This window comes from Channa argus, chromosome 20 (assembly GCF_033026475.1).
Source record: "Channa argus isolate prfri chromosome 20, Channa argus male v1.0, whole genome shotgun sequence".
In the NCBI taxonomy this organism is placed as follows: Eukaryota; Metazoa; Chordata; class Actinopteri; order Anabantiformes; family Channidae; genus Channa; species Channa argus.
The window spans coordinates 2719474-2734548 of NC_090216.1; the positions used below are offsets into that span (position 1 = coordinate 2719474).

General features: G+C 41.8%; 3 protein-coding genes across 4 annotated transcripts in view; 2 read left to right on the top strand and 1 right to left on the bottom strand.

Annotated features, from left to right (window-relative positions):
• On the top strand, positions 1–7111 carry LOC137106162 (neoverrucotoxin subunit alpha-like). Its single transcript, XM_067489243.1, has 4 exons — positions 1–943; positions 2564–2662; positions 3221–4711; positions 5701–7111. The coding sequence occupies exons 2-4, from the start codon at positions 2587–2589 to the stop codon at positions 6246–6248; spliced, it is 2115 nt and encodes a 704-aa protein (XP_067345344.1). The 5' UTR covers positions 1–943; positions 2564–2586; the 3' UTR covers positions 6249–7111.
• Positions 7112–8417: 1306 nt separating this feature from the next.
• LOC137105363 (very long chain fatty acid elongase 6-like) lies at positions 8418–13529 on the bottom strand. Of its 2 annotated transcripts, none has more exons than XM_067487469.1 (4): positions 13310–13515; positions 10622–10753; positions 9887–9956; positions 8418–9417 (listed from the first exon to the last, which is right to left on the bottom strand). In XM_067487469.1, exons 1-4 carry the CDS (start codon positions 13325–13327, stop codon positions 8987–8989), a joined length of 651 nt encoding a protein of 216 aa, XP_067343570.1. In that variant the 5' UTR covers positions 13328–13515; the 3' UTR covers positions 8418–8986. The 2 variants fall into 2 exon arrangements, with proteins under 2 accessions (XP_067343570.1, XP_067343569.1); XM_067487468.1 differs by having other exon boundaries at positions 8420–9417; positions 9805–9956; positions 13310–13529.
• Positions 13530–13630: 101 nt separating this feature from the next.
• LOC137105357 (PH and SEC7 domain-containing protein 1-like) overlaps positions 13631–15075 on the top strand; it is a 65747-nt gene continuing 64302 nt past the window's right edge. Inside the window, exon 1 of the mRNA XM_067487454.1 lies at positions 13631–13781. The gene's annotated coding sequence lies outside the window, so the exon portion shown is untranslated. The remainder of the gene's footprint in view (positions 13782–15075) is intronic.

Below are 15075 nucleotides of genomic sequence, written 5' to 3' on the forward strand. Positions count from 1 at the left end.
TTGGTTTGTGTATCTGTATGTGGATTGTTGTATATATTTTTAAAATACCAACGTTATCCTTTAAGAGAACTCAAAAATACACCTTCAAAATGTTTTATCAAATATGTTTAAAACATTTTTTATTTTTATCCAGTTTCTTAAATTGAATTCTTAAAACTAAAACATGTACATATAACAAAACCTCATTTCCCAAATAATTTCTTAGAGTGTAGGTAACTGTTATCCTAACACCATTTATGAAGCAATGTTTTTCTAGTTACTGCCCTTTTTATACAGTCGTTTCTTTCCATTTGCTTTTTCCTGGTATTAAACATCAACTTTTACTTCTTCTTTCTGTTCTGAATAAGAGACTTCTGTTGAACAATTTAAGAGAAACTAAAAAAACAAAAACTAACTATACCAGAGTCCAAATCCAACTCACAACAAACCTGACATTAAAGCAATCTGCAATAAACAAGGTGTGGAACAAGAGGTCTGGGCCGTGGTAGTGTAGGCGAGGGTCACGCGTCATATGGTTCTTAACCACAAAGACTTGATTGTTAGGAGAATTCAGGTGATGGGAATAGGGACCAATTGATGGGGTTGGTGAGAGGGTGAGAACAGAGGGCTGAGGGGGCAAGGAAAGCAAAACCAAGACCACCTATTTGTATTTGTTTTTATCCAGTTTCTTAAATTGAATTCTTAAAACTAAAACATGTACATATAACAAAACCTCATTTCCCAAATAATTTCTTAGAGTGTAGGTAACTGTTATCCTAACACCATTTATGAAGCAATGTTTTTCTAGTTACTGCCCTTTTTATACAGTCGTTTCTTTCCATTTGCTTTTTCCTGGTATTAAACATCAACTTTTACTTCTTCTTTCTGTTGTGTATATAAAGTAAGCACCAGAGAGCAGCTCACTGCAGAGGAGAGGTTGACCTTCTGCTACATTAACTTACAGGTAAGTTAATAGAACTGTCATGTAATGTAGTGTTTTCTTTAATGTAGAAATCTGATTCCCACATTTATTGAAATGCTCCTAACTTAACTCCATTTCACTTACTATCATGGGTTTAGTGTACGTGGGTGACCCCAAGGAAGAGACCGAGAGGGGAGTGCGCTAAATTATAGTTTGTTAAAGATCACTAGCATGGAAAACAGGAAAAATGTGAGTAGCTGAGATTATTAACCAGGTGATATTAGATCTGGGGGAAACACAGAGGATCCAGTGGAGGAAAACAAGAAATAAGCAAGGACGGAATTTAAATGACTACAAGTTGAACTCGGGGGCCTGGGGAAATACCAAGGAACAGGGTGCAAACAATGCAGCCGATAGAAATGTCTGCTAAATATGTGGCGTCAAAGCAGAGGGACCAGGATCGGGTGAAATCACACACACGGCTCAGAACAGGAACAACAATTGATCTAGTTGTGTACATAGTAGAGCTGATCTGGAACTGACAGATTACAAATAACCAAGGAGCGCGCAGATAACAGGCAAATCCAAAACGGGTAAAGTACAAACAACACAGCCCTAGAAACCAAACCTCAGACAAAGATAATCAGGCAACAGTGAGTCAGGTGGAACCAGAAAGTTGGGAGTTCACTTGGATTAGGCGGACCAGATGGGTCAAAATGTTTCAGCAACATCGAGAAAAAGATGTGATTAGTTTTAAGCATATAAACCTTTGAGGAATTTTGTATTTTGGTGGACTTAAGTGAGGACACAGGAGAATTTAGGAAAACCATACTCAACTAATATGAGTGAACTGAAGAAACAGGAACCAGGTTGTGTGAACTAGAAAAACTACAAAACAAGACGTAGGCAAAGGAAACTAAATAGGCAGAATAAATAAATAAGACTAGTGAACAATGGAAACTAAAAGTGGACCTGACCTCAACAGGAGACTTCTGTCAAAGACATTACGAGATACTAAAAAACCAAAAAACTAACTATACCAGAGTCCAAACCCAACTCACCACAAACCTGACATTAAAGCAATCTGCAATAAACAAGGTGTGGAACAAGAGGTCTGGGCCATGGTAGTGTAGGCGAGGGTCAGGCGTCGTATGGTTCTTATACACAAAGACTTGATTGTTAGGAGAAATCAGGTGATGGGGACCAATCAATGGGGTTGGTGAGAGGGTGAGAACAGAGGGCCGAGGGGGCAAGGAAAGCAAAACCAAGACCAAGGCAAGAATCGTGACAACACATGTTGGATCGAGGTATTTACATATATTCTGAACTTAGATGGTTTATTATTTTTAATATTTAGTAATTTGAGTCAAATGTCTAATGTCACTGTGAAAATGTTTTGTGACTAAAACTAACAAATTTAGTAATTAGTAAAAAAATTAAATAAATTAGTAAAATTTTACTACAACTAATAAACAACATCAAAATCAGCTGCCAGCATTAGCACAGGTGTGAAATTAACCCAAACTATTTCTCAGCACTTTCATCTGGCAAACCAAGACGTTGTGTCTGCTGGTCTCTCAGGGGGTTGTGACACTCAGGTACCTGGATTAAATATGCTTTGGTTTTACACTGGCACCTATTTGTTTAATTCTTTCCAACCAGGTGAAAACCCATCCTCAGGTAACATGGCTGTGGCTGCACTGGGCCGACCTTTCACACTGGGCATGCTGTATGACATTCGGACAGATGAACTGATCCCAGGTAAATGTACATTTTCTTACACAGATGTTTACATACCTGTTGGAGGTCTCTGGACAAATATGTCAAATCAGTGACTTATTGACTGTTGACTGATTGACTGATTACATTTTAAGGCCTGTTTTCTGTCTGAGAAAATCCAGGACACTGTGGGTAGAGAGGTTTCTGCTCAAAGCTGGTTGGAATCATTCTGGGACAGTTCAAAGTCTTATAGATGACAGTTTCACATCAAGGTCTCAAAAGTTGATAAAAGTGAAGAATTTATATCAGACCCACATACGAACTCTTTACATGAATAATGCTGAATTTCCAGGGTTATGTTCATTTATTTCCTGAAGATACCATCTTGTTTGTCAGTTTAAAGTGGGCCTTCACCAAATTACAGGCTGCTTTTGCTGAGCTGCAGCCCCCCCTGTTTGATGTGGACCTTGTTGTAAACTCCATTACAGATGGACACACACAAAACAGAGTGTCCTTTTAACAGGGATGACTCTGAGGAACAACAATAAAACTGAACCAGTTTGAACCACTATACTAATAACACATGGTGTTTGTTTGTAGGTGTCACACTGTGGGATAAAACATCTCTACAAAACAACACTGCTGAGAGCTCTCAACAAAGCTGTGAATTTGAAATCACTTCATCTGATTCCATTGAGTCCAAGTCCTTTTTGCTAGATGTTGATACTTCCCTGAAAACCAGTTTCATGGGTGGACTGATTGAAGTGGGAGGATCTGCCAAGTACCTGAATGATAAGAAGAAATCTCACAAGCAGAGCAGAGTGACATTTCAGTACAAAGCTACCACCACCTTCAAACAGTTGTACTTGACTGACCTTGAAGCCAAGGGTACCCAAAAAATAGATCGTGGTGTTAAGAGGCTGGCAACGCATGTTATCACTGGTATCCTTTATGGAGCAAATGCTTTCTTTGTATTTGATAGCGAGAAGGTAGATGCCAACCAAGTTCAGGATATCCAGGGCAGCATGAAAGCTGTGATAAAGAAGATCCCCTCATTTAGTATTGAAGGCAATGCTGACATCAAACTGACTGAGAAAGAAAAAGCCCTGACTAAAAAATTCACCTGCAAATTCTATGGAGACTTTCTTCTTGACGTAAACCCTGCAACTTTTGAAGATGCCGTGAGGACGTGTCAGCAACTTTCAAAGCTGCTGGGAGAAAACAAGGATCATGTTGTTCCAATAAAGGTCTGGATGATGCCACTGAAGATGTTGAATTTAAAAGCTTCTGAGCTTGTTAAAAAGATCAGCGTAGGACTAGCAAAAAAGGCTCATGATGCTTTGGAGGACCTGCATGATCTGGAAGTGAAATGCAATGATTGTCTTGATGACAGAGTAGTGAAAAGTTTTCCAACGATTAAAGAAAAGTTGAGCAGATTCCAGTTACTCTGTGTGTACGTCAGATCTGCACTTCAACAGATATTGGCCAAGAAAGTTCCCTCCATCAGGGCAGGTGATGAAGATGAGAAGGAATTACACAAAGTCCTTGACGACAGACGCAAATCACCACTATGTCGCGACAAATTAACCAAGTGGCTTCAAGACAAAGAGAGAGAAATCAACGTCATCAGATCTTGTGTAATGATGATGGAGGAAATCAAGATCGTCCCAAATCAGTCAGAGTTGGACAGAGAGGTTCTGGCTCCGGCTGTAGAAGATGTTTTCTGCTTTGTCTTTACCTCCCTGGAAACCACAGAGCCCTTCCTGCAGAAGTTAGCAGATTGTGTGGATCTAAGGAAAGTAAACACTGATGGTGGAGTTGAGGCAGCCACACAAACCCCTTGGTACTTCTCAGATGAAGTGATAACCAAAATGAGAGAAAAAGCCCAAATGTTTAACGATTTTGCCAAAGCTCAGAAGAACAACAACAGAATGTCTTTCCTTTTAGCAGCTATTGCAAATGAGAAATACAAAGGTGCAACTATCTACCACTACCAGAATGCCATCCTGGTCTCCGATGATCTCAAATTCTTCTCAAAGCCCAACATCACTGATACTGAAAAAGTGACAGACAGGAAACAGTTAATGTGGTGTAAGTAGTTGTTTACTAGCAGAAAAATGTGCCTGGGATTTTTCTTCATACATCTCTGTTCGCTCTATGTTGGGATATTCTGATGAAATAGCAGTGATATATTTAAAGCATAACTTCACATTTTGTCTCCTGAAGAAAATTGACCAATTTCAATAATCAGGATAAAGTCACTTTTCACACCAGTAAATCCAGCCAAGGTCCAAAGCAAGGTTCATATTTTAGTTTAATATTATAGATTTGGAGCAGTTAGTTTTGGCTTCAAGTCCCAGTTTTGCACTAAAGAACTGTTCATGACATATGTACATTCTGTCAGCATTATTGCCTTGTCACTGGTTGATAGGGTTCCATCAGATTAAGGGTATTAAGGGCAGGTAGCCTTTTATTTTCTTCCTTTTCAAATGGAAACAAATAGATTTATTTTGTTGCTAACATAATGCTGTGGAGTTTTTTTGAGTCATTTCTTTATTTCTTGGACCAAAATGAAATTAATATCTCATCCGCTCCCTTCTCCAGGGGCTCTCATTTTTAATTTCATTCTGCTTATTTACCTTCTTTTGTTGTAAAGGGGTGATTGTAGTCTGCCTCAGTTTCCTGTAATTGGTCCAAAAATGTTTTCACACTAAAAACAATCTGAATCATGTTGCAGTGGACTGAGACGCCCTCTTTTGGTCAAACTTATGTCTGATTCTTTAGTCACAGTCAGATTCACCCTTAGCTGCTGTTTTAATTTGGACCAAACTGTAACTGCTCTAAAACATAATGCAAACTAAAATCCTGGTTTTTGTGAACATTGAAGGGGATTTGAGACACAGTCTAACCATCAACGGATCTGGTTTCTCTGTCATGTGTGCAGATAACCAGGTTTTACCCCAACACTTCATCGAATGGTTAAAGCAACCAACAGAGCGTCAGAATCTATACAGTCTGTGTGTTAAAGAAATTTTCATAACTTTATAATGAACTGTGGTCATAATCTCTTTCTCCCACAGATGCCTGTGCTCTCACCCTGGATCCAAACTCAGTCAATGAACGCCTCATTCTGTCGGAGGGAAACAAGAAGGCAACAAATGGAGCCAAGCAATCGTATCCTGACCACCCTGACAGATTTGATCATTACCCTCAGGTTCTGTGCAAAGAGGGGCTGACTGGGCGCTGTTATTGGGAGGTGGAGTGGAGCACTGGTAAAGCTGAGGATGTTGCTGCAGCCATAAGCTACAGAGGACTGTCAAGGAAGGAAAATTTGGATGAGACCGTGTTTGGGCGAAATTCTGTGTCCTGGAGTTTTGGCAACAGGTTTTCCCCATCACCTACTTTCTATGCAGAGTATGATGATGTGCTTCAGTTGTATCCCCTTCCTGCTACGGGCTGCAGCAAACTGGGAGTCTTCCTGGACTGGCCTGCAGGCACTGTGTCCTACTATAATGTCTCTGGTAACAAACTGACACACCTTCACACCTTCCGCACCAAATTCACTGAGCCTGTTTACCCAGGCTTCAAGATTTGGAGAGACAACAACTATGTGTTTCTGCCTCTGTAAAGTTGGTATCAGTCTTTGGGCCCCAGTACAGGATGCACATATTTGTATTTGGCTTTGAGGCTTCTTTTCTGCTCCTTCTTGCACTTGCATCTAATCAAATGGAAACACTTCTTCTGATGGGGCTTTGCTTTGATGTTTTTAACCCAGTTCTTCTGATAATCAGTGACCAGTCAGTGACATATCTCATCCAGTTTTTGTTTTTTCGTTAGGTTTGGTGAAGTAATTTGTTCATTTTGATCGATTCTTATTGACATATATTCTCTTAGTGTTTTGCATGATCTTGTTACATTAGTTTTTTCACTAAGTTGAGCAGGATTTGCTGTGAAAGCCTGATGATCAGTTCTATTATGTTCCCTGATTTTGTGCTGTTGTGCATTGAGTTGTTGTATTGATGTTGAACAATAAACTTCAAACTGTCTGACGGCTCACTGCTCACTCCTCTGTTTGCACAGGCTTCCACGACACGTACCTGTCACAAATACTGCTAGAATCATAAATCATTTTAAAAATCAAATACGCTGGAAGAAATTGCACAGAACACTTAACTTTGAGTGTAACATGTTGTGTTGGTCCTGTTAGGAGACATAAGGAGGACGGGAGAGACACAGGGCTGCTGATAGTTTTTCTGTTCACATTTTACACTAAAGTACAACAGATCTGCAGTACTGTTCCACTAATACTAATGATAACTGCAGTAATGGGACTGAGACTGAGATGATGCTGTGTATTGACGCTGGTTTTGCAGATTCTGTGGCCACATGTCGTGGCAACCAGGACTTTAACACATGCAAGACAAAGACGGCAGGTCACAGTAGAACAGGTGCTTAACCACACAGTTTGAGACCTGAACCCGACTGAGACCTGGACACAACATGAAGCTTTTCAGCAAACATCCCAAAACCTGTCCATGCTCAGAGGACAGGGACCTCTAGTGGACGTGGAGAGCAGCATCAGAATAAATCTTTTCATTTAAACAACTTTGATAAAACTCAGCGATCCCACGGATTTAATCAGAATACTGGATGTTTTTAAGTCTGTCTCATGTCCAATGAGTCCAGTTTTTAACCGTTACATGTGTAGGATTTACATTTACCTAAATGAACATGATTTTCCTGCATTATTCATCACTTCTGCTTTAATTAAAAGATTTTACAGCTCAGTTCCATCTCTTACTTTGGGTCCACTTCATACGTCTCTACACTGAGGTAGTGGGACAGAATGTGTCGCTCTTCAAACGCTGAAGATGTCAGTGTTGAAGATGTTTTTTCTACTGTTTCTTCTCACATTATCTGCCTTGTAATGCTAATGGGATAATGTGGCTAACAGCTCAGCTGTGTGTGCTGTCGGCTTACGATGTGGCGTAGGGAGGTAGAGCGGTTGTCCACCAATCTCGCAGTTGTTGGTTCGATCCCCGGCTCCTCTTGTCACATGTTGAAGTGTCCTTGAGCAAGACACTGAACCCCAACTTAGTTGTTCCTGGTGAGTTTTGGCCAGCTGAATAGCAGCTCCCCACATTTTGGAAGTTTTCTGTCCTCAGGTTATTGTTGAGTTAGTCGGACTCCAGTTTTGTTTATTACGCTGTTTCTTAGTTAGTTTGTGTTTGGATTAGTTTTGTCCTCCCTTCTGGATGGATTCTTACTTCCTGTTTTCCATGCTAGTGATCTTTAACAAACTATAATTTAGCGCACTCCCCTCTCTGTCTCTTCCTTGGGTTCACCCTCGTACACTAAACCCGTGATAGTAAGTGAAATGAAGTTAAGTCAGGAGCATTTGTACCACAGGGTGAGTGGTTGGATCCTGGCTATATGTCGAAGTCTTGTCCCTGGGCAAGACACTAAACCCCTAACAGCCCATTCCCCTCCCCAGCTGAGCAGTGCTGGCCCAAGCCCGGTAGAAATTGGGGAGGGATGCGTCAGGAAGGGCATCCGGCGTAAAAACTGTCCTAAATCAACATGATCCGCTGTGGCGACCCTGAACTCACGGGATAAGCCGAAAGGACTATTAGCTTCCTTGTAAAGTAATGTAGCAGAAATCCAATGTCTCCTCTGCAGTGAGCAGCTCTCTGGTGTTTGCTTTACACAACACAAAGAGGAAGTGAAAGTTACCCGTTGCTCTTCTGTTTTATGATTACAAAACTACATTTCGAATGATTGGAGACACTTTAAAATCCAAAACGATTTATTGTACAGTAACCACACTTTAAGTTTGATAGACATTCAACTCTTTTTCCTTCAAGTGCATTTGACAGGATGATCCACAGGGCTGAAAAGTGTGGAGTTCTCTGATGTTTTATCAGAGGAAACAACACTGTGGTCACATTAACCAGTGTTAAGCTGACAGCTCCTCACTGACATTAGCACAACATATGTTATAAAAACACATTTAGCTTCTAGTAGTAAAAGGCACATCCAGTATTAATGAGTGAATGTAACACGCAAACACAAATATTTTTTGCCGCTTTTGACAAACACTTTGTTCTCACATGGCGCCTGAGGTTTGACACTGCTGAAAAGTCATAGTGGTAATAATTTAAATAAAGTGAGTGTGTTGGTCAAACTAACATACTGTTCTTCAACTGCATTAATAATTATTCACACCACAATTCACATTATTAGTTACTGGATTAAATTAAAATGAGCTCAGTCCAAATCAGTCTCCTCTTTCATCAGTGTTGGAGCTTCACGAGGAAGACTGCTTTGACTCACTGCAAAACGACTGCTGGGCACAATACAGACATGCTAGTCTGCCTTGGTTCTTTTGTCCCCGGACGAGCCTCTGAGGTAGCTGTTGTAGAAGAACGAGGCAAAAAGGACCAAGTAGCTGAAGTACATGAGAGAGCCCCAGAAGATGTTGTCCACCTGGGACGGACAGTCCTCCTCGTGGAGCCAGAGGAACACAAGGCCCTGGATCAACAGCCCGATCACCATCTGCAGGATCTGGAAGGCCGTGATGATCATGGCAAAGGGACGGGGCACCCGGACGCCAGCTGCCCGGGCTGCGAAGTAGCTGTACATGATAGAGTGAACCAGGAAGTTCATGGTCATGAACCAGCTGCAGCCGGCCACCTGGCCCTTGTACGTGTACCAGGTGTAGAGCAGCACTGTGATGTGGTGGTACCAGTGCAGGAAGATGAGAGGCTGCTTCCTCAGGACGATGAACACTGTGTCGACTGGGAGAGACGGTGGACAGGAAATGGTCATCAGTCAAAGTTTGGAAATTAAACCTCAATATTGTCAGAATAGACAAGTTGGTTTTTGGTATGAGGTTCAGTTTATGTTCAGACCTCCTTCTGGTTTAGCTGATCTTTCTTGTTTAACAATTGCCTAGTTTTCTTAGCTCTTATATTCATGCATTCATGTAGCCATTTTAGTATCTCTTGTATCTGCATCAGGTGTAAGATCTAAATTATTGTCCCTTTGGATTAATCTGTGTTGAGCTCGACATCCCTGCATCACTCTTTTGATTAAAACCTCATCCCTCACTCAGACCAGATCAGTGTCAACAGTAGAACTCATAGCACTTTACAAAACGAAGAAGAGGTTCAAAGCAGAGCCACCTAGCTCGGAGGCCTTGCTCAGAGTAAAGGCGTAGGCCCAGAACTTGGTGATGGGGGCCGTGTAGAACCTGTTGTCACACACCGACTGTTTGAAGCCGCTGGTTGTGAGGATGTGCAGCATGTACTGTCCAGTCCTGTACGCTCCTACGATACTGCAGAGAGGGGGACATAGCACGCATCACACATTACACACATCTGGTCTCATGTCTCCGAGCTCAGCGGCAATCAACCAATTCTCGTGAACATACAGGGGTCGTCCATTAACAGCCGCTAACACTGTGGCTTTCATGCAGAAATAAAAACCTCTTTTTTTTACTAAAAGTTATTCATATGCTGTGGTTTCTTATATTTCTTCCCATTCTAGTCCATATTAGAGCAGTGAAAGTCTTTTCTGAAAGTTTATTTGTCATGTAGGTGTACAGATGTAATATGTCTGGTGCATTTAAAGCAAATTTGTCCTAAACAGAGAAATGACAAGAATTTTAGATTTATGCAAAATTAAGTGTTTGTACCTGATGAAATTGGGACTTGAACTGAATCTAAAATCAAATATCAGAAACAAATAATAGACACTAAGTGTCAAAATTTGGTCGTGGACTTCACGTCGTTGCTGAGCAGGCATTTCCAAGGCTTCCTAAAACAGGTTTTGTCACTGAAAAAAATGGAAAAAATGTGGGTGTGTGTGTGAATACACTGCCTGGGTGTGTTGTCATTGTCTCAACATGCCTATCAATGATAGATCCAATACCGAAGTCTTTACAAGACACATGATTTGTCAGTGTCACTGCAGCAGACGAGGACCACAGCAGTGCCTCACCTGAAGACGGCCAGGCTGAGAGACCAGAGCGCCAACAGGCGCCGCAGGTTCAGTTTTGGCCTTTCCCTCATGTAGTGCTGACCTCCAAACACGAATGCAGCATAGACAGCGGAGAGCATGAACGACAGGGTCCTGCGGGGGACAAAACACAACAGTGAATGAAACAGAATGAACACAGTCTTAACACAGCTCCATCTCAACACCTTCAAAATTCCAAACCAAAATCTCTGTATAGATCCAGCAACAGTAAAGACTCTTTGTGCTATTGTTGCAAAAAAGTGCATTACAGTGCGAGTTGTCCACACAGCAGAGAACTAATGAACTAATGATACGTGCTGATTTCGAGCATGTGGGGCAACGTGTGTAAAAACAACAAAAGTCAACCGCATATTTTGAAACAAAGAAATATGTCATGTGTCTGGCTGATGTGGATTTAATAGTTTTTGGACAAAAATGAGGGTCTATGACAACTAACCAAACATTAATATTACTGTACGATGACTGTGGACAAAATGATTCATGTAAAAAAAAATTTTGATCCATAAACTCAGCATCATCAGACCCTCATGTCGTGGTGACACATAATGGACCAGACCGAACTGCAAATAAACACGGCAGCAGCTGCAAACACACCTTTTGCTCCTGATGCTTGCCTAAGACCTGTCCCCGTTTATAATGATAGCAAATGATTAACTGATTCACTGATCATTCAGAGATGGGGCAATTTTAACAGGGCAATGCCCCACCTCACTTATCACCAGCCTCTGGGACTTTTTAACTTGCTGCTGGTCAAGGTAGAGCTCAGGCAGGTGTAAACACGAAATGGTGACGATTACGTGCACATTTGTCCCCCTTTCTGTCCTCACTATGTTTAGTGAGTTATACTGTATCTGTGCGGCTCTGAGGGGCTTGGGAACGGATGACATGAATAATCCAGATTGGCACAATATATCCGCAGGTCTATATATAACGAAAAGGGGGCGGCTGTAGATCAGGTCGTAAAGGCATTTGTCTTTACCAACCATGGACCACAGGGTCAGTGGTTTGATCCCCAGTCCCGGCTATATGTTGAAGAGTCTCTGTGCAACTAAACGGATTATCAATTCATACCCACCCACCTCTCAGGCCGCTGGACCTGTGCCCATTAGGCCCAATTTGGTAATAAATCCAAAGAGTCCAGGCTCTGATGTACACCTGATAAATGCCACGTCTATTAATGCAATAAAAATTAAAATAATAGAATACAATCTTAATCTCTGGGGAAATATTCTTATTTTTATTGACTGTTCCTGTTATTTGATATAAGGTATAGTTATCTGATACACACACACTTTCTTTGGTTTCCCTCCTTTCACTTAGCCCCGCCTACTCTCACCTGGAGTTCTTGTTGTTCAATCCGCCCCTTCACTTCCCTATTTAACGGGCGACTTCACCAAGGTTCCTCCAAGTGATGTCATCTGAAGGCTAGAAGTAGAGATGGTACCTGACTGTAACCTCCTGAAGTAACTCACCTGATTCTATGTTAACTGTATTAGCTACAAGAGTGTGCAGCTACATATGTTTTCCTCTGTTATCTTGTTGATTAGCCATTCGTTTTGTCGTTGAGTTCTTAGCTGTGATTATTTTCGTTAACAAACCTTGCTGAACTCTTTTTCAGTGGCTTTCAGCACGTACACATAGTTTAAAGAATGCATGCAGGAGCAGAGATGAGTGTATCTGAGACAGGCAGATGCTAAGACAGATAAAGGAGAGTTACTGATGCAGAAAGTTAAAATAAATCTCCACATTTCAGAAAAGCTTATTTATTCAGACTGCACTGACTTCTGATGCTGCATTGTCCCTATAATGAGATAATTAATACACAGAAAATTAATTTCATTAATACTATAACAACCTAGGCCATTTTTAGGCACGTGTATCAAACATTTACTGGTTCCAGATTTTCAGATGCGAGGATTTACAGATTTCAATATAAAAAAGTCTTTAGAAAAATCTATGCATTTCACAGCTTGTGATGGGAAATTTGCAAACTTTAAAACTAGTGTAATATCTTTAATGAACTTCCTCATGCAGCCAAAACCTTAAGACATGAAATTAGCTATTGCAGGGCAAAGAAACTCTGCCGGTCTAACAAGCCAAACAAGAAAACGTATGTATTCTTCAGAGTGAGATATCGTCTCTGCAGTACGTTTATGAAACTACTTCAAACCAAACCTGTGGTGACACCGTACGTGAGAAATAACACAGAAGCAGGTTCAAATAAAAAAAGGCAGTTCAGAGGAAGAATGTAAGTACACGGCTACATCCTAAAGAAAGAGCTGTGCATCATATCCAAACATCACACATTAAGTGAGACTAAAAGAATGATAAAAGAATCAGAGAAAGTACTTTGGACCTTATCTGGATTATGTGCATTTATGGGACGACATATTTTCCTGCATGCGTCATACTTATGAGCAGATATTATTCTTGTAGCTGTTGATGAATGAAAGCAGGAGTCGCTGGTGTCACATCACCGCATCATCAGGGACGTTTGAATGAACGCAGGTAAAACGTGACTCCGCAGTTTCCTTGCTGAGTTAAAATGCATTTAAAATGATATGAACACAAAGTTCAGACCACACACCACAGTCCGGGAGGGGATTGCATGGGATCCATCCCTTTCACTTCACTTTCTGCTCTACGTACCAGTTTTCCTGCATCCATTCCAGGGCTCGTCCGTGGTCGAAGTCCCGCTCGAAGTCGTACAAGGAAGATTCGTTCATGTTTCTGTCTTTCTGCCTGCTAAAAACCCCGCGGTTTCTGGAAGAAAATGATGTGACGGTGCTGAACCGGGCAGACAGGTCGCGCCTGACTGCTGCGCTCTTTTATGCAGCTGTTTGCAGCTGGATGCGCTCCCACCGCTGTCATGAAAACACTTGCTTTTCCGGCTGGGATTTTCAAAATAAAACACGGCAGTGGCTAAAGTTACTGAGATGTGTTAGCCGAAGTCTCAACACCTGCGGAAAAACTGTGTTACAAGTACAAGTACAGAAGTTTGGTTGGCAAAATGCCATGCGGAATGACTGCTGTGCGTGTCTGCTCCTCAACTATGTACTCTGAGGGTGGAGCCACTGCCGCCCCTGGATCCACCTGTGAAGGATGGAGACTTCCCGGGAGGGTTAGTGCTTTATTGATTCCACGGGGAAATTGGTTTTAATCAAGGTGCTGCTTCCTGAGGGATCATTGTCTTGTCCAAGGACACTTTGACTCCGGTTTAGAAAGAGACCTTTTTTCTGGAAGGGCTATTAGGCCTAAAAAGGTCTAAAGTAAGCAGTGACAAACCTGGTGGTTTATGTAGCATGTTTGCTAGCAGGCTGCCTAGCTTGATGTTTGGTTTGTGTGATGATTTATTTTCTACCTATTGGCACTGAAAGCACGTTACACTGCTTCTTATTCACCCATTCACACTCACACACCGGTGGGGGAGCTGCTATGCAGCTGGCCAACACTCACTCTACCTCTTGTGCAACAGTCACCCTTAGAGTTGGTTCTGGGACTCTACAACTATTGTTGTGCTGCGGGTTCATAGCCGATCAGTCCCATCCCGACTGCTGATTACCTGAATCAGTTTTGTTTAGTAATAATAGTTGAAAGATATCAATTTGCTTTGTCTTACCCCCACCCCCCACCCTCATTTAGGTTGGTATCTTCCAGCTTGTGATTGACTGAATACGCCTGATCCAGGTAATACTCAGTGGGTAGCAGGACTTGGGTCTGACGAGGTGCCCGACTGATGACCGTGTACACTTTCCCATACTGACACACAATTAGTGTGACTGTGAGATCGAAGGGACTTGTAGCTGGTTTCACTACTATGAAGAAAGGAGGGGATTCATGCCTGAGCCCTACAGCACTGAGGACAGAGCGTCAGGTCGGGGTTCTGTTGACTCTGTACGGACTTTACTCTAATCAATCTATGCTGTGCATTGACATGGGTCTGGCCCTCTCTCTGTCTCTCTGTCTATCAGCAATAACATTGGTTGTATAGTCCCAACAAATAGACAATCATTGGTATTTTGAACTTCAGATTTCGTTTCTAATGCCTCTTCTGAGCTGTGCTGGCTCAGGTGGAGCCTGTGAGGACTTACCGCGTGGTGGTGCGGCATGTTGTTGGCTTGGATTTGGACTCTTATTTGCTTGTGGAAACCTGGCTGGGTGGCAGCTGCTGGTTTTTAGGGTGACTGTTTTAGATAGTAGGTGTGGATCATGTCTGAGCTGAGCACTAACCAGCTCTTCGGGTTTGAGACGCATTAACTCAGCTTGAACGTTTAAGTTTTAACATTTTCCATATTGAAAACTTCACTTACAAACATGATTATTCTTATTTGTACCCCATTTGCTTTCACTACCCTTTATTGTGAAGGCAAAGAAGATCTTTCCGGTTTGTCTTACACTGTCATTGGCCGGTTTGA